Genomic DNA, 18287 nt, shown 5'->3' with positions numbered 1-18287 from the left:
CTGGTAAAGAAAGGTAGTGAGCCTGATTATCAAACACCTGAGGCTGATGATGATGACTGGCTGAGTGGAGTTACTGACTGGATATAAGGCTGCCGACGCCCTTCTGCCCTGCGGGTGATTTCTCTGTGGGATCCTTAGATACCAGTCTGAATTCCTGCTCCTCTAAAGCTAAGTTTGCTGCTCGGCCTTTTGCTTTGTTGCTTTGACTTGTTTTGCTTTTTTTTTTTGGATTTCTGCCATTCCCTGCTGGGGTGTGCTGAATTCATTTAGCTCTGTCTTCTGAAAATACCTGAGTGCTGATTTAGTTTTTGAAGCCTAGCTCCAGGGCCTTTTTCATATCAGCTTGTTGGCTTATGTCTTTGATAGGGTTTTGGCAGATTGCAGACAGCAGCCTTCCTGTCCTTTCCTGTCTAGGTAGTTTTGGGCCCCGTCTTTGCTCAGTCTATCTTTCTGTCTGTGTTAGTGTTTTCATCTTGCTTCACCGTCATTTTATGTTGGGGGCTGCCTATTGCTTTGGGGTCTGCTCTGGGGCAGTTTAGATTTCCCCTTTCTTTCTTTAGGCCTATGTAATTCTTCGGCTGTGATCGAGGGGTCTACGGCATCGTAGGAACCCCCCACGGCTACTGCTAGTTGTGTTGATAGGTTCAGGGGTCTGCAATCTGATAGTTGCCAACTTCTCTGGTTTTCTGGACTTAGCTTGTATTTCTGCTTTTGCCTCCTATGTTGACTCATTCATAACAGCTACACAAAAAAAATTTTGTACAACACTTGTTTACTTTGTTTATGTGCCCATGCTTTACACTTCACTTGTTCTCTATGTGAGTGCTATGGCTGGTTCTCATGAGCTCCATCATCTCTTCAGTCTGCATTATACTTCAACATATTAACGCACACTGAATAGTTGATTGAGGAAATGTACCACATAATTTTACTCACCAGCCCGTGTGAAGAACTACTGCAATCAGGATGCCAAAAAATACAGCGTCCTGACTGTAATAGTACTGACACCTGGGCAGGTGAGTATTGCAGACACCTGACCATTTCTGTTGTTGACCTTTGGGTGGAGGATTATAAGGTCTCTTTGTTTTTTGCCACCTCATAGCTTTTATATGAGAGAAAAAAAACAAAAAATAAAATGTTGTTTCATGGAGCTATGAGGTGGAAAAATAACAGTGTGTATACTTCGATTTGTGTGTTGATGGCGCACAGACGAAAAAGACAAAGACCAAACAGTGATATGGGGCAAACAACAAAAAGTTTTATTTACAAAAATAAAAAATTATGTTTTTTTACAGACTGAGGGGGAAATGTTACTGACCAGGGGGGTGTGCAGATGGGAGGATTGGCTTGGGGTGGATGCTGAAGGGGTTCCAGGGGAAGTGGTTACTAGATGTATGGAGTCTGGGAGATCAAGGATGGAGGTGGACACATGAGGAGTGGAAACATGGGAAGGAAGAGATACATTAGAAGGGAGGGACAAATTGGACATAACTGACACATTGGCAGGTGAGGGTGGTGGAAGGAGCACCACTATCCTTTGCCGCCTCGGTTCCTTTTTCCCTTTTTTCTGTCTCCGATGTGTTGGGTGGCTGCTTGTCCTTCTTCTCCTTGAAGTCGTGGGATGAGAAGGCATGGTGGAGGTAGCGGAATCACGACCCGGTATTTGGGAGCTGGTGGACAGCCTAGATGGTGCTGGAACCTGAGTGATTGTGTCAGTGGATGGTGTTGCTGGATCAGGACTCTAGGTGATTGTGGCGGTGGGAATCCACACAGAAGGACTAGGCGTGGTGGTGGAGTGGCTGTCCGCTGTACTCGGCATGGTGGAGGTGCTGTAGTGGATGGTGGCAGGACTGGGCATGGTGGTGGACATATAGGGGTATTCAGCAGAACTCAGTAGAGTTGTGAACCGGGCAACTGGTGGCACAGTGGGGAAAACTGGTGCCAGCAGGTACAACCGAGTATGCTGCATAGCCTGAACGTATGCAGCATTGCAGGCCTGCATCACATTCAGTTGAAGTTCAGGCGTAAGGTTTTCCGCCATGCCCCATTCAATGGCCATAAAAAAATAATGTGCTGGCCTCTGTATGTCTGTTTCCAGATGGTCAAGTCGCTGGTGGACAGACTGGAAAGTGTGTCAACATGGCTCCTAACACTTTCCAGTCTATCTACCATCGACTTCATGCCATCCTGGAAAACCGAGCTCAATTGGAGAAACTCGGGCATGACTGTCCTGTCCGAGGCCTTCTGCCGTGGTCGGGAAGACCCAACATTAAAAAAAGAGGCAGAGAAGGCCTGGGCCAGCTGCCTGTTCTTCAGCTTGTGACGCAGGCCTACTTGCTGCGTCGCTGGTGGATGGCTTGGACTGCTCCAAGGCTGTTCGTTGAAGGACCGCTCCAGAGGACGAACCAGGTTCCAGGGTGCTGCTCCAGGTGCTGTGAAAAGAATAGGCAAACATTAGTACCACAAAACAATAAATTGTACAAGCGACAACTCCTGCGGAAGAGAAAACATCAGATTAGGGAACACAACACAACGGAATACAACACAACACTTATGTTCTCAGAGCAAGGACGGGCCTGAGTAAAGCCAACATACGGTGATACTTGTACTTCCTGAGCCTTGCTGCACCACCACCACTGCCACTGTAAGCCTTGCTCTCGTGTCTAAGTGAATCCTTTATTGAACGCCCCCGGGTTCTGACTTTGGTCACTATGAAGGGGGATAAAAAAGGGTTAAACAATGCACTTTATGCCGTGAGCACACAACCGTGTGTGATGCGAGAAACTCTCAGGAGTTTATTGCATCACACACGGCTGTGTGCTCACGGCCTTTACAGGTTCACTGGCGCGTCAGACCACATTGCAATACTTACGAAAGTCCTTTCTGGCTCTTGGCGTAGCGTTGTCCCATTCATCCATCAGCTCTTTGGCCACCTCATTCCACTGCCGCCGAAGAACCACAGTGTCCGAGTGGTCATGTTGACGGGTGTCCCACAGGGCGACTCTCTCCTGCACGAGGGAGATGAGGTCATTGTCCATCATCAACGGAAACCTTCAAGAAGAACCTGAAGACCCAGATGTTCCGACAAGCCTACAGCCTGCAATGATCCTCGGTCTACTGAACCACAGCATGACCTGCTCTACCCTCTCCTACTGTATCCTCCTCACCCATCCCTGTAGACTGTGATCCCTCACGGGCAGGGTCCCCTCTCCTTATGTACTTGTGTGTCCCTTGTCTTACACATGTTTACTATACTTTTCCCCTTTTCACATGTAAAGCGCCATGGAATAAATGGCGCTATATAAATGCATAATAATAATAATAATTGTCAGTGTAGTCCTCCTCCCGTTGTGGAACCTAGAAATGAAAAAAAACATTACTGTTGTCATCAAGATAAAACAAGGAAAATCCCCCCCACCCCACCCCCCAAAAAAACGCAGAAAAACTAGCAACACTCCAAGAAAAAAAACAATAAAAAGGCCGAAAAACTAGCAACACTCCAAGGAAAAAAAACATAAAAAGGCAGAAAAACTAGCAACACTCCAAGAAAAAAAAAAACATAAAAAGGCAGAAAAACTAGCAACACTCCAAGAAAAAAAAACTTACACACCGTCTGCCCACCGGTCCTTGTGCCTCCCTCTGGTCCTGCTCCTGCAGCACCGGATCTTGGACACTTGATGAAGTGTTCTGTAAAAGAAAAAACATGATTTTTGCACAAAGGTACTCACTTCTGAATCCTGTCCTGTCTGCTCAGGGCTAGACGCCTTGGTGATGAATGCTGCAAGAAAGAGACAGAACATTACAGACTGCAGGGAGTAAAATAAAGACACAGAGACATTAGGTTGTATACTTACATTTGGCTTGAATTCAGTGATGTCTTCTCTGCTCTTTCAGTCTCCAGTGTCTGTAGAGTAATGGACAATGACTTCCCAGCCCCTCTTTTTATCTATGTTTGTGTGGAGGATGGCTAACCAGTGTCTAGACAGGTTTAATCAGGAAAAACACATGTGTACGGAAACGCTAGTGAACGCGTGTACTAGCGTAAGCATGCATTCTCATAGACTGTAATGCATTCTTACGATGCATTCCTTACACAAGCGACCGCATGCGTCTGGCGGCGGCAAATTGCCGCCTCCAAAATTGCAACATGTTGCGTTAGCCGCAGCCCGCCGCAAAACACAAAACGACTCATGTGTGGTGAAAAGCGGCTGAAAGCAATAGAACGCATACACCTGCACAATGTTATAAATAGGAAAACACGACACATGCGAATGAATGCGGCATAAACGCTGCAAACACAACTGCAAATGTGAATCCAGCCTTAAAGGGAAAATGTCCAGATAATCCTTTCCTAAAATAAGCACCACTAGATCTGCACAGCCTCTGAATCTGATACAAACAGATGTATGTGGTCCAATGAGTGTTCAAATTCCTAGCAGGAAGAGATATTTTCTCACATTTATTGATGACTACTCCAGATATACAATCACCTACCTGCTTCTCAGTAAGGATGAAGTTCCACAGAAACTTGAAGAATATCTTGCTATACTTTAGTGTTTAACAAATTTGGAAGAATGACAAAAGTCCTACGTGCAGAAAATGGAACCAAATATACAAGTGGTAAGGTGCAAACCATTTTGAAAAAGGATGGAATCGTGTTCCAGACTATCATTCCATACAGCCCAGAACAAAATGGCATTGCAGAGAGAAAGAACCGTAATCTCTGTGAAAGTGGAAGAAGTATGTTTGATGCGAATCTACCTACAACGTATTAGGTAGACGCCATCAGGACAGCTTGCTATTTTCAAAACAGAGTGCCAGGTAAAGCCACAAATAAAACTCCATATGAGCTATGGAACTGCGAGAAGCCTAACCTGAAGCACCTCAGGATATTTGGAAGCAAAACATTTATGTATGTTCCTAAAGAAAAACATTCCAAGTGGGAATCACATGCAAAGCAAGGAGTCCCCAGGTGTGCTATAGCGAAACTCAAAAGGGATACAGAATCCTGCACTCAGAGACCAACACAGTAACAATCAGCAGAGATGTAGTGATTGATGAAAACTCTATCGCTCAAATTCCATGAAGTTACACCAGTTATTCAAACTAAGAAGCAAGAACAAAAATCTCAATCACCAAACCCAGACACCGAAAAGGAAAACACTGAATTGTGGATAAGGTCTGAAGCCATCAAGGAAGACACAGAAGAACCAAGTCAACCTCCAGTCAGGAGATCAGAAAGGCCAAACAAAGATGCCTTTCTTATATGGTCAGAACACTTTCTGAACCAGAGCCATAGTCATGGCAAGAGATGCAAAAACTGACTGTCCACGAGAAGGAGAAGCGGATAAATGCCGCTAATGACGAAATGGAGTCCCTTCACCAACTCCAGACATGAGAGCTTACTGAACTACCACAACGAAAAAGAGCTATCGGATGTAAGTGAGTCTTCAAAAACAAATATGAATCAGAAGGTAAAGTTCACCAATTTAAGGCAAAAGTTTGGTGAAGATTATGATGCTACATTTTCTTCAGTTGTGAAACAAACCACATTCAGAACTTTAATGTCCGTAGCCGCAGTTCAACAGATGACAGTGAGACATTTTGACATCAAAATAGCCTTCCTACATGGTGACATTGAAGGAGAGTTGTACATGAGCCAACCCAAGGGATATATTAAAAAGGGTGAAGAGCACCTTGTTTGTAAAATGCAAAAATGAACTTAAGCAGTCAGCAAGAGCTTGGAACTCGAAAATGAACAAAGTTTTGATGGATGAAGGATTTAAAAGATCTCAAGCTGATCCATGTTTGTATACTAAAAATGTAGTGAAGGAGTGGATGTATGTTCTCCTATATGGAGACAATGTAATCATGTCTCATCAAGATGAAAAAGAAATTGCAAAGCTAGGAGAAATTCTCAACCAACGCTTTGAGACTAAGGACCTTGGAAATATGACATATTTGGGAATCCAAATTCAGAGAGAGGAAGATGGGAGTTTTCTTCTCAACCAAAGCTCTAAAATTTCTGCAATACTAAACCAGTTTGGAATGTCAGGAGCCAAAGGTCTATCAACACCACTGGATCTCTCCTACTTAAAGTTGAAAGGAGAAGATCTGCTGCCCAGCAATGAGAGTTACAGACAAGCAGTGGGGGAGGTTCTGTACATAGCAACCACAACTCGTCCGGATATCACAGCCACAGTTGGAATTCTCTGCCGACGTGTAAGCAAGCCATGACAAAGAGACTGGAACGCAATTAAGAGAATTCTTCAATATCTTAAAGAAACTCAAAGGTTAAATCTTAAGATATCTACATCAAGAGATCTCACTCTCACAGGTTATGTGGATGCAGATTGGGCTGGAGATTCAAGTGATTGGAAATCAACAAGTGGTTACTTGTTCAAGTTAGGAGAAAATTCAATTTTTTGGTCCAGCAGAAAGCAAGTGTCAGTTGCCTTATCTTCTACAGAAGCAGAATATACTGTATGCCTGCTTCTTATGCAAGTCAAGAAATAATTTGGTTGAAAGATTTCGGGAAGCCATTAGCTCAACCAACAGTTATCTATGAGGATTACCAAGGATGCATTAAACTTGCCAGCAGTGAGAAGATTAGTGCAAGGACTAAGCACATTGATGTAAAACATTACCACTTACGTGACTTAGTGGAACGTGGTGTACTCGAGTTTGCTTATTGCAAGTCTGACAAGATGATAGCTGATGGTATGACAAGGCCATTATCAAGAGCCAAGTTTGTGGACTTCAGAACTGCAATAGGACTAACAAGATAAGTAGTTGTTCATTGGGGGTGTTGGAATATGTTTGGCGCAACAACTCCATTCCTGTTTATGAGTGTACAGCTACTAGATTTATATGCTGCTCATAGTTAGAACAAAAAAAACTCCCAGAGGCTCACATAGGGAGAGCATGTGACTGTATTTCCTGTTTTTCCTGTATCTGTGTATGAGAGAAGCAGTCTGCTGCAGATGCTGCACAGATAGAGACACACAAATGATTTATTCCTGATCTATTAAGCTTTTCATATATTGTTCCTGAATAAAGAAGCTCTGTTGTCACACGCTTGGAAAGTATTCTGAATAATCCTCTGCCAACACGTCTTATGGTTTTATGTAAGATATAGGCATATGGGTGGAATGTGTGAACAAATGGGATACGGCTCCCTGTCTTCGGGATTGTAGATACTGTATCGGATGCATGGACTCATTGAGTAAGTTGGTGAGATAACCTATTTCCTCAAACTTGGAGCGCGTCTCGTCAAGTCTTTGTGTACATCGTATTGTGTCTGTTGACCCTTTGAAACTGTGACTTGGGAATGGATCTTTTCACAGGAGTAGGATGAGAACTGATGAAATATACAGTAGCTATTTTGATCTGTGGGCTCTGTATAGAGGTCAGTAGAGATGAGCGACTTTGCCTTTTTTAGGGTCGAGTCGGGTTTCATGAAACCCGACTTTCTCAAAAGTCGAGTCGAACGAAATCGGCCGACTATAGGGAAAAGTGGTGAAACATGAAACCCAATGCAAGTCAATGGGGAGAAAAGTCGGCAGTGAGTGGAGTACTGTAAACACACCTGGCATGAATTTTAACCCTAGAGGCGCCAAAATCTCTCTCTCTTCTCTCTCTCCCTCTCCCTCCCTCTCTCTCTCTCCCACTCCCACTCCAGCGGCGCTCCCACTCCACTTCTCTCATTGGCTGAAAAAAGTCACGTGCAAGCATTCGGCGAAACCCGACTTTGGCGCTTGGGTCGCCGACCACATGGCCGACTTCCCAATGTGATCGGGTTTCGTTTCATGAAACCCGACTTTGGCAAAAGTTGGCGACTTTTGAATCTGACCGACCTGTTTCGCTCAACTCTAGAGGTCAGTGGTTAACTTCCCTCCGTCGTGTTTGCATACCAGGGTATCCAAATAATTGACCTCCCGTTTGCTCTTTGCCACTGTAAAATTAAGGTCTGTATATATGATATGATGTATCTACTTGCTTATGCTGCTTTACTAACTCTGGTGTTCCTTTTAACAGAGTCGATTATATTGAAAATCTACATGCAAATGTTCTTCTTCTTGGTCCCTCCATCAGATCTTTCTCCCTATGCGACTTTAGTCTCTGGCTTCCACTTTTTGATCTCAGGTCTCCATCCATTCTTTCTATTATCCAGCTGCCTGTGACCATATTCACATGCACTCCATACAACAATCGCTCACACAATATCTCAGGCACAGCAAGTTGTAATGTGACTAGACCACAGTGGAACGCAAGTCCTCATAGTGTTGGAATGCACGCTTAATGGTAGTCAGAGTACTGGAATGCATACTGCGTACACTTCCTGTCGGGGGAACGCAAGCAAAATCATATCCGGTAACGTCACTTCGGCCACATGCACTCAGACAACACCCGCCCATAGTACACATACCACTTATAACTAGTAGACTCTCAGCCTTACCTACCTACAGCGGGCATCCCGTACCTCTAAGGGACACATTCCCACTGCCACAACTGGTAAGCGATATCTGACATTGCTAACTACCTTTGTTTTATCGCTGATTAAACTAACAAGTATGGTCATTTTCAATTGACTCTGCATGTAGGATAACTGGTGGATACCGTATCCATGAACTAAATTTTCAGATATTAGTATACAATAGGTGGGTTATCCATATTTTATTTACCCACATTATGATTTTATTGTCCACCATACATTGACTTTAGAGTCCTTTATAGGTCACAGGACCACCTGCCTTCGGATGCCTATACTTCATGCCTCACACTGAATATAGGTGGGTATATTCCTCCGTATGACCCCCTCACCACCGGGCATTCCTTATGATACAACCTTTCTTTTGGGACTGTTACACCTATAGCAGGACCCTGTTTAATCTGCCTTCACAAATATCCAGCAATTCTATTTTTCCCAGCAGTCGGGTAGGCTTCCATCCTATATTCTTATATGCCTTTATTCTCCTACTTCTATTGAAATCACAGATCATCAACACCAATTTAGCCATTATTATCTTGATATTACCTCCATGATCACTGTACTCATATTGTATGTTATTTTCTGAATATTATTTTCTTTTTCATTTTCTTTGTTACCATGATATTATTGCTTTTGTTGTATCTTAATACAATGACATCTAATTGTATGTATACATCTTTAGTACACTGAGGAAGGTCGTTGTATGACCGAAATGTTTGGATTGTACCATTTCTGGATTACACTAAAAAATATTTTGCATCAAAGATACCTAAGTTGAGTGCCAAGTTTATTATATTCTACAACTCAGGATATAGTCACATAAGGCCTTTACTCCCGTTAGTATCTCCATTGAGGCTTTTGTTTATAGACCTGAAAACGTGATTTAGACCCCTTTAACAGATATATTCTTCCTTTCCAGACTCTTAGAGAGCAGTTTAAACTCCCACTTAGGACCTACTCCTTATACTTACAAATCCGCCACCTGGCCTTAACTTTATATAAAAGCACAACGTACTCTACCTCCACTCCCTGTGAACGACTGTGTAAAGGGAATCTTCTGCAAAGGGTTTGATCACAGACATTTATAATATACTGTTCAGTTCACCATGAGACCCCCCTCCTAAACATGCTTACATGATTAAGTGGGAGAGATACCTGGGGAGGGAACTTCCGCTTCCTATCTGGCAGGTCATATGGTCTAAGGCAGCTAAAGCGGCACCATGCATAATACCAAAGGAAAATCAGTACAAGATACTGATGCCTTGGTATCATACTCCCGAGGTTTTACATAATATTTACCCTACCACGTCGGATAGAGGCTGCAGATGCCTGGGGGCTGTGGACTCATTGCCACATATATTCTGGGATTGCCAGACTATATTCCCTTTCTGGAAGAGGGGACAGGGGTTGATTTCACAAGGGTTGAATGTAGAGATTCCTCCGGATCCTGTGATATACTTGCTTAATGTTCCCCCTGTACCTATGAGAAAAGGCCCTGCCAGGCTGCTCCTCCATATCCTAACATCGGCAAAGTGTCTAATAGCCTCGTACTGCAAGAAAAGGTCAGCTCCCTCCATGAAAAAACCCAGGATGAAGATTAAAGAAATGAGAAGTATGAAGAATCTTACGGCCTGTATTAATAATCAACTTGCTTTGTTCAATTGCATCTGGACTCTTTGGGATGACTATGTCACTAAGCTAGCCAATTGATGTTACGTGTCTCTTTTCTTTCTTTCGTGTCATTTTCCCCTCCCTGACTTTTTCCCTATCTCTTCCCTGAACCCCACCTACTCTTAGATGATGCATTAGACGTTTGACCTAATGTTAGTAGGAGCAGCAGTGCTGGGCACTGTGCCACTGGAAGAAGCATCTAAATTGTTTTGCATTGTTTTGCATAATTTTGCTACAACTATACTTGTGTTCATGATGTTATTTGTACAAGAAAATAGAAAATCTTTCAAAAATAAAGTTTTTAAAAAAAGAAACGTAATTCAGGTGTATCCGTCAACAGGACCATTGACTTTTAAGTATATGAAGTCACGTTGTGCTCTGTCTGACCTCATTTTCTACAGTGTCCACCTTTTTGAGGTGGACCCAAAAGCGCAGTGGACCTCACTTTTCTGCCTGCTTCAAAAAGGCAGACACAGACTACACTAAGGTCAGATAGAGCACAAAGTGACTCCATCTGTTTCATTAAAGTAAGTCGCTTTGTTGGCATCTGGACCCGAATTTTCAGGTCTTCAGACGAAAACCCAAATAGAGCCACTGACATGTGGCTAAAATGTAATATTAGCATATCCTCATACAGCAGTGTGCCAAAATCCTCTCTCTTTACATATACATACATTTCACACTACACTCTGTGATGCTAGTGTCTGCCACAGCAATGCCTTCCCTAGTAGAGGACCCAAGACCATATCCCCCAGCAATAATGTGTCAGGGTTAATTTCACCCAGGCACCGTGTCACCGATATAACAGGAGGCTACCTAAGCACCAATTTGTGTCTAAAAGAATAGCCAAAAACATATATTTGGATAAAGCATGTAAATAACATATTAAATAGCATCACTAATATTGCACTTGTGGTTTCTACACCTTACAGCTGGACCCTTTGATTTGGCTAAAAAAATTCAAACAACTGCAAAAAGAATAAAGATTAGATAAACTAAATGGCTCCACATATAAAATCGCTCTGAATCCCGGAGTGGGAATTTGTTTTCACAGATACAAAAATTAAATTAAGCATTGCTGTAAAACGCTCTCCGAGGCAAAGTGCTAGGTACGTAAAGTAATATGGGGGTGCCGAGAATAGCATTTTTACACCGACAGATAGGAATTAGCCTTTTGCTTTTGTCAATAGAGGGGTCCCCATTGAGGCACGTATGGACATGGATGGTCCTAACGACAAAATCCACTGGCAGCAGAGTGGGTAGCACTGCTACCTTGCAGCACTGTGGTCCTGGGTTTTCCGTCGAACATGGGCAACGTCTGCATGTAGTTTGTATGTTCTCACTGCGTTTGCGTGGGTTTCCCATGACTTTCTCTTACATGTCAAAAACATATTGGTATGTAAAGTGGCTTTTTTTTTCTTAAAATCACCTGTCTGGGATAGGGAAATTATACATTGATATCCAGTTTGGACAGGGACTGGAATAAGTGGTGATAAGCCATGTGTAGGGCTGCTGTATGGCACATTCACGTTTGTGCAGAATTATTTTTTGAGGCATCCCTGGTTCTATAGGGATATTATTTGTAAGGGTACCGAAAATGTTCATTTTTTATTAGGTTATAAAAGGAGACTTTTTCATTTAACCTCCTTATTTAGAGTGTCGTTGCTGCAGCCATTGTCATGTACTAACAGTATAGACACAACCTCCGCATCGTACGAGTGCCCTGTACATTATATATAACATGAGATGGGGGCCATGTACGGATCTGACTGCGGCTTCAGTAATTACAAGGAGCGCGGCATAACCATATTATCAGAGCAAGTAAAGAAAATAAAATTCCCCACACAATAAGCGCACAGAGGACCATCCTGCCCGTCATACACCAGTGAGCAGCCATAACCTGATCTCACCTACCTGAATGAGTAAATCCATGCTGTACAATCTTGCAGGGAAATTTGATTTTATAATCTTGTACAACAGAGAAATGTCCCAAAAGTATAAAGCCTCCAAGGAACAAAGAGTTGCAGAGTTCTGTGCTACTGCGCTGGAGTTGACGATATTCAAGTTATAAGAAGTCAATAAAGTCCCAAGCAGCAATGATTTAAAGTTGGCTGTAGATGTAATGGTTAATATTGAAGGAGCCACTGGGGCTAAAAATTAGTTTTGTAATTGTCTTGGCACCATTTTCCTTCTGTAGCGTCCAGGCTACACTGTGCATTGCTGAATGGAGAATAAGATAACCAAAAACCCATCAGTCAGCCCAATATGATGGGACGACCAGACTTCATAACTTTTTTATCTGTGTTTTTCTGAGCTCTTCTCAGACGATTTATGACCACAGACCACATTAAAGTTGAATGTGCAGGGAAATAAAAAGCCAAAGGATGCTACATTAGTAATGAACCTAAATGCATTTAAGTAGAAAAGAATCATTCCCAAAGATCGGCAATCACATTAAGAAGTCAAGCAATTTTACCCCCCTAACATTTATATTAACATTAGAAAACAAATCATGTAAGGATCACATTTTCTTTGACAGTGAATTTATGTCTCATGTAAATAAAATTCAGGTTGATTTAGTTCATATTAAAGGGAATCTGTGATCAGGATTGTGCTCAGTAACCTACAGACAGTGTCAGGTCGGCGCCGTTATGCTGATTACAGGGATACCTGGTGATGAAATCTGTCTTGTGGTTGTTGTTATTTTCAGTTCTGAGTTAATGATATGCTCATGTCCCGAGGCAGCCTGTGGGCCGGGCTGTGGGTGGAGCTTTATGTGGTGCTCTGATTAGGTATTCATAATGCAGGCTGCTGATGGGTCACTGATCCCTCACTGACTGCCCCCAGTTTACATAATGAATATTATATGTACATACTGGAAAAAAAAACCTTCTGCAAGCAGGTGCTGGCCGTGGTACCTGTGCTATAGCATAATCGCATGTGTAATGTGCATATAATTATTATGGTTGAGGTTATCCTGATATTTTAAAAAAAAAATCCATTTGAAAATGGCGCCTGCTGCGCCTGTGCAGTAGCAGCTATGAGGGTATATAGAGGTGAACCGATAGCTCCTACTGCACATGCGCCGAAGGCGCCATCTTACCAGAGAAGAAAAAAAATGTCCTCCTCCAAGATGTCGCCGCCAAGCCTGCGCAGTAGCAGCTATTGGATCTTATCTACACACATGGTCAAATTGTTGGTGCTCTTCATTTAATGACAGAAAAACCCACAATGGTCACAGAAATAACTTGAATCTGACAAAAGTAATAATAAATCAAAAATCTATGAAAATGAACAAATGAAAGTCAGACATTGCTTTTCAACCATGCTTCCACAGAATTTTTAAAAAAACAAAACTCATGAAATAGGCCTGGACAGAAATGATGGTACACTTAGCTTAATATTTTGTTGCACAACCTTTTGAGGCAATCAATGCAATCAAACGATTCCTGTAACTGCCAATGAAACTTCTGCACCTCTCGACAGGTATTTTGGCCCACTCCTCAAGAGCAAATTGCTCCAGTTTTCTCGTGTTTGAAGGTTGCCTTTTCCAGACAGCATGTTTCAGCTCTTTAATAAATTTGCAAAAATTTCTACATTTCTGGGTTTTTTCTGTCAAGATGGGGTGCAGAGTGTACATTAGTGAGAAAAAAATGAACTTTTTTGAATTTACCAAATGGCTGCAATGAAACAAAGAGTGAAAAATTTAAAGGGGTCTGAATACTTTCCTTACCCACTGTACATAACCTGAACCACCATCAGTTCACGGTACATCAGTTGTAACGTTCGGTCAACCCCATATTCCTTTGTATACCATGAACCTACAACTCCCAGTATGTCCATAAAAATGGAGATACTGGGAGTTGTTCTTACCAGTCATCATCAGTCTGTGAACCATACAGGAACCACGGTACTGAGGAGACGCAGGCAGGATCACAAATGAGCATTTACATCTAGGTATCTGACCTGTGATATCTTCTCTGATTAGAGTTGTTTTCTTTCTTTAAGTCTCCATCTTGTCTAGATGCCATGATGACTCTTCTCATCCACAGCTCATCTCTGCAGACCTCCACCTTCTCCGGTCTTCTGTAGCACATCCTGACACAGTGCCCATTACAATGCTCCTGAATAAAAATATCTGCCCTACACTGAGCCGCGGTATAGACTACTAACTCTCATAATGCTCCTCGCAAGAAATATGAGCTCACACTCTACCCCTCTTATGGTACATGACCTCCACACTGTCCTCTCTTTTTTCTGTGCGTATGGGTAGAAAAGATCCAACTTCGACAGCATAAAATCATAATGTCTATATTGGAGCCATTTAAAATGAAGGCAATTGTTGTGACATAATGGTATATAGAGCCTGGGTGTGGAAGGTGCCAAAAAGATGGAAAACTGGACGCATTTAGTACACCTGCAATGTTCTTAAACTCAGGAAGGAATGGTGTACGAAGGAACAGGTAGAGACCTGTTCACACAGGAGGTGAAGAACCGCAAGGCAGGGGTGAGGAGCTGCAGTTAGCAGCAAGAGCTTCTGCAACAGCAGAAGCAGAACAAAGCAGGGCAAAACAGAACTGCAGGAGTGCGGAACACAAGCAGAGCCACAAGAGTGCGGAGCACAAACAGAGCCGCAAGTGTGCAGAGCAAGCAGCGCCGCAAGAGTGCGGAGCACAGACAGAGCCGCAAGAGTGTGGAGCACAGGCAGAGTCACAAGAGTACAGAGCAGGCAGAGTCACAAGAGTACAGAGCATGGACCGAGCCGCGAGAGTACGGAGCGCAGGCAGAGTCACCAGAGTATGGAGCACAGGCAGAGGTAGTACTAAGTTCAGACACAGTAATGGTACAAGACAAGTTACAGGAACAAAGACACAGGGAGCTGGATATACTGCCTCCTGGTGGGCAGAGAGGACACATGCAAGGCAAGGAATGATAGCACAGGGATCAGGATATTCTGCCTCCTGGAGGGCAGACAGAGAGGTACAAGACAAGCTAAAGAACAACAGCACAGGGATCAGGATATTCTGCTTCCTGGAGGGCGGACAGAGAGATACAAGGCAAGGTAAAGAACTATAGCACAGGGATCAGGATATTCTGCCTCCTGGAGGGTGGACGGAGAGGTACAAGGCAAGGTACAAGGACATAGAGACTAGGATAATCTGCTTCCTAGAGGGCGGAAAGACAGGATCAGACACAGGACTAGGAATCAAGCCTCCAGAGAAGTCGAAACATAGGACAGGACCTGGCAAGACACTAGCTGAGTTAAGGCTTTGCACAGGCAGCTACCACCGGGTGGGGTTGCCCTAAATACTAGAGGCCTCTTGATAATTGGTCAGGGACACATTAGACAGGTGCACCCTGATTCCACACCGCCCCCCTATGCACACAGCCAGGAAGTATGAGGAGAGCAGGCAGGAAGCAAGAGGCATACAGCATGGAGCCGGCAGCAGATAGAACACACAGCAATGCTTGTAGTAGTAAGTTGGTGTGTGGGGGATGGGAGACCATGCAGTGATGCCGGCAGGTTTGTTACACAGAGCTTGTAGATGACCACCGGAGATCTCCAGTGGTCACCTACAATGTAGTTCTCACGGTCAGCTGACCGTGAGACTAGCCTAGTGACCGGAGACAACGCCCGGTCACGTGTACGGCAGTTCTCACGGAAACACTGCAGTTCTCGCAATAACTTAGCTTATCTGCCTCCTGGAGGCAGACTTCCGGCGGCGGGACAGGTAAGACCTTATGTTAATTAGTAGACATGCGTAGTATGCTGCGTTTACGCAGTTACTATGCATGTGACTAATCATTAGCTGCGGTTTACTGCATCTAATTATTGTCTATGGGAAATTTACGGTGCAGCGATTGTTGTGAGTTCATTTTTCCCTTCACCATTGAGGTCTGATGAACTCCCTCCTCTGGTGAAGGAAGGTAGTGAGGCTGATTACCAAACACATGGGAAGCTAGATGATGACTGGGTGGCTGGAATTGAGGACTGGATATAAGGCTGCCGACACCCTTCTTCCTGGCTGGTGATTTTCCTGCTGGATTCTTGGAGACCAGTCTGATTCCTGCATCTCAAAGCTAAGTTTTTCTGCTCTGCTTTGTACACTTCAGTTTTGTTTTTGTTTTGCCTTGTTTTTTGGGAGTTCTGCCATCCCCGGCCGGGGGTGAGCTGAATTCCATTTTTGTCTCTGATCTGTTGATCTTTTGCTCTGTCTTCAGAATATACCTGAGTGCTGATATAGTCTTTGAAGCCTAGCGTCTTCAGGGCCTGTTTTTCCTATCAGTCGGTTGGCTCATTTTGATAGGGGTTTTGCGGATGGCAGACAGCAGCTTTCCTATCCTATCCTATCCTATGTAGTTAGCTTGGGCCCCATCATTTGCTCAACCTATCTTTCTATCTGTGTTAGTGTTTTCATCTTGCTTCACCGTCATTATATGTTGGGGGCTGCCTATTGCTTTGGGGTCTGCTCTGGGGCAGTTTAGTTTTTCCCCTTTCTGTCTTTAGGCTATGTAGTTCTCCGGCTGTGATCGAGGGGTCTAGGGCACCGTAGGAACCCCCCACGGCTACTGCTTGTTGTGGATAGGTTCAGGGGTCTGCAATCCGATAGCTGCCAACCTCTCTGGTTTTTCGGGACTTAGCTGGTATTTTGTTTTTTCCTCCTTCGGTGACTCATCATAACAAGCGACGGAGCGTCGCCGCATTGTAAACAAACATGATGCATTCTGAAAAGACGCTGTCACGATCCATTTTTTGGATCTGTGTCAGTTTAGGCTGCTCACATTTAAACTTTTTTCCTTCCTGGCCATCTGGGGTTAATGTCAGTTTTTCCCCCGGTGGCCGCTGGTGTTACTACAAGTTTAGTTAGTCTGCTGGTGGGTTATTCCCCCCGGTGGCCGCTGGTGTTTCTACAAGTTTAGCCAGTCTGCTGGTGGGTTTTTCCCCCTGGTGACCGCTGGTGTTACTACATGTTTAGTTAGTCAACTGGTGGTGACCACTCCCTCCTTCCTATATAAGGTCACCTCAGGCCTCAGCTGGTGTTGGTGATACACTTCCTTTTGATACCAACCGTGGTGAAGACTGGAGCTACCTGGTGCAGTGGTGGTTCAGCTTTTCAGGAGCAGTGGTGGTTCTGCTGAAAGCTGAGTTCAGGAGCCTTACTCTGCTGTACGGTGCAATTCAGCAGATAAAGCTAAGTTTTGTTTTTTAGTTGATTTAACCCCGAGGCGTCTGTTTTATCTTTCCTTTGTTTTTTGGTGCAGTTCACTTTTTTCCCTGTCTCACCTCCTGGGGAGAGGGTTGGGGTTTAGCTCAGGGCTAAACAGGAGATAGGGACAGATCGGTGATTTGCGCCTCACGACCATCAAGTGTACCCCCAATTTAAAGGAAACCTGTCACCCCCCAGAGCGTTTTTAACAAAAAGAGCCACCTTCAGCAGCACTAAGGCTGCATTCTGTGATGGTGGCTCTTCCATTTCTGACCCCCTGTAACGCCGAAATATTAACTTTAATAAATAGGTCCTCAAATCTGTAATACATCCCATAGGTATGGTGTGTCCCCCTGAAGCAGCCGCCTCCCCGCCATCTGTGCTGCTATCTGGGCCCTGCCTCCTTCTTTCTCCTATGCCGGCCGAACTGAAAACAGTTCTCAGGCATTTGCAGTGCACGCTGCCTGTGAACTGACATCAGTCGATCATGCCTGCGTATTGTGGAGGCCCCAGATCCTGCCCCGCAGTGTGAATACATCATAACACACACAGCGGGGTCAGGATCTGGGGCCTCCACAACACACGGGTGTGATCGCCTGATGTCAGTTCACGGGCAGTGCGCACTGCACATGCCTGAGAACTGTTGGCACAGCGCAGGCGTCAGCATAGGAGACAGAAGGAAGCAGGGCCCAGACGACAGCACAGGGGCATGATTGACGTCTATGGGAGGCAGGGCCCAGACGGCAGCACAGGGGCATGTTTGACGTCTATGGGAGGAGGGGCCCAGACGCTGCAGAGACATGATTGATGGCGGGGAGGTGGCTGCTTCAGGGGGACACACCATACCTATGGGACGCATTACAGGCATGAGGACCTATTTATAAAAGTTAATATTTCGGCGTTACTGGGAGTCAGTA

At 44.2% G+C, this 18287-nt stretch overlaps 1 protein-coding gene across 1 annotated transcript in view; it reads right to left on the bottom strand.

Annotated features, from left to right (window-relative positions):
- LOC141073755 (olfactory receptor 6C1-like) overlaps nucleotides 1–14259 on the bottom strand; it is a 50253-nt gene extending 35994 nt beyond the window's left edge. The window contains exons 1-4 of the mRNA XM_073561158.1: nucleotides 14129–14259; nucleotides 2873–3051; nucleotides 2596–2709; nucleotides 2170–2432 (exon numbers count right to left, since the gene is read on the bottom strand). Of these exons, the coding sequence (XP_073417259.1) occupies nucleotides 2170–2432; nucleotides 2596–2709; nucleotides 2873–3051; nucleotides 14129–14259 (687 nt within the window). The remainder of the gene's footprint in view (nucleotides 1–2169; nucleotides 2433–2595; nucleotides 2710–2872; nucleotides 3052–14128) is intronic.
- Nucleotides 14260–18287: the final 4028 nt, after the last annotated feature.

Source organism: Dendrobates tinctorius, unplaced genomic scaffold (assembly GCF_039654945.1).
Source record: "Dendrobates tinctorius isolate UK_male_01 unplaced genomic scaffold, ASM3965494v1 ptg000315l, whole genome shotgun sequence".
Taxonomy (NCBI): Eukaryota; Metazoa; Chordata; class Amphibia; order Anura; family Dendrobatidae; genus Dendrobates; species Dendrobates tinctorius.
Note: the sequence above shows the minus strand (reverse complement) of the source record. Positions and strands in the feature narration are given on the sequence as shown.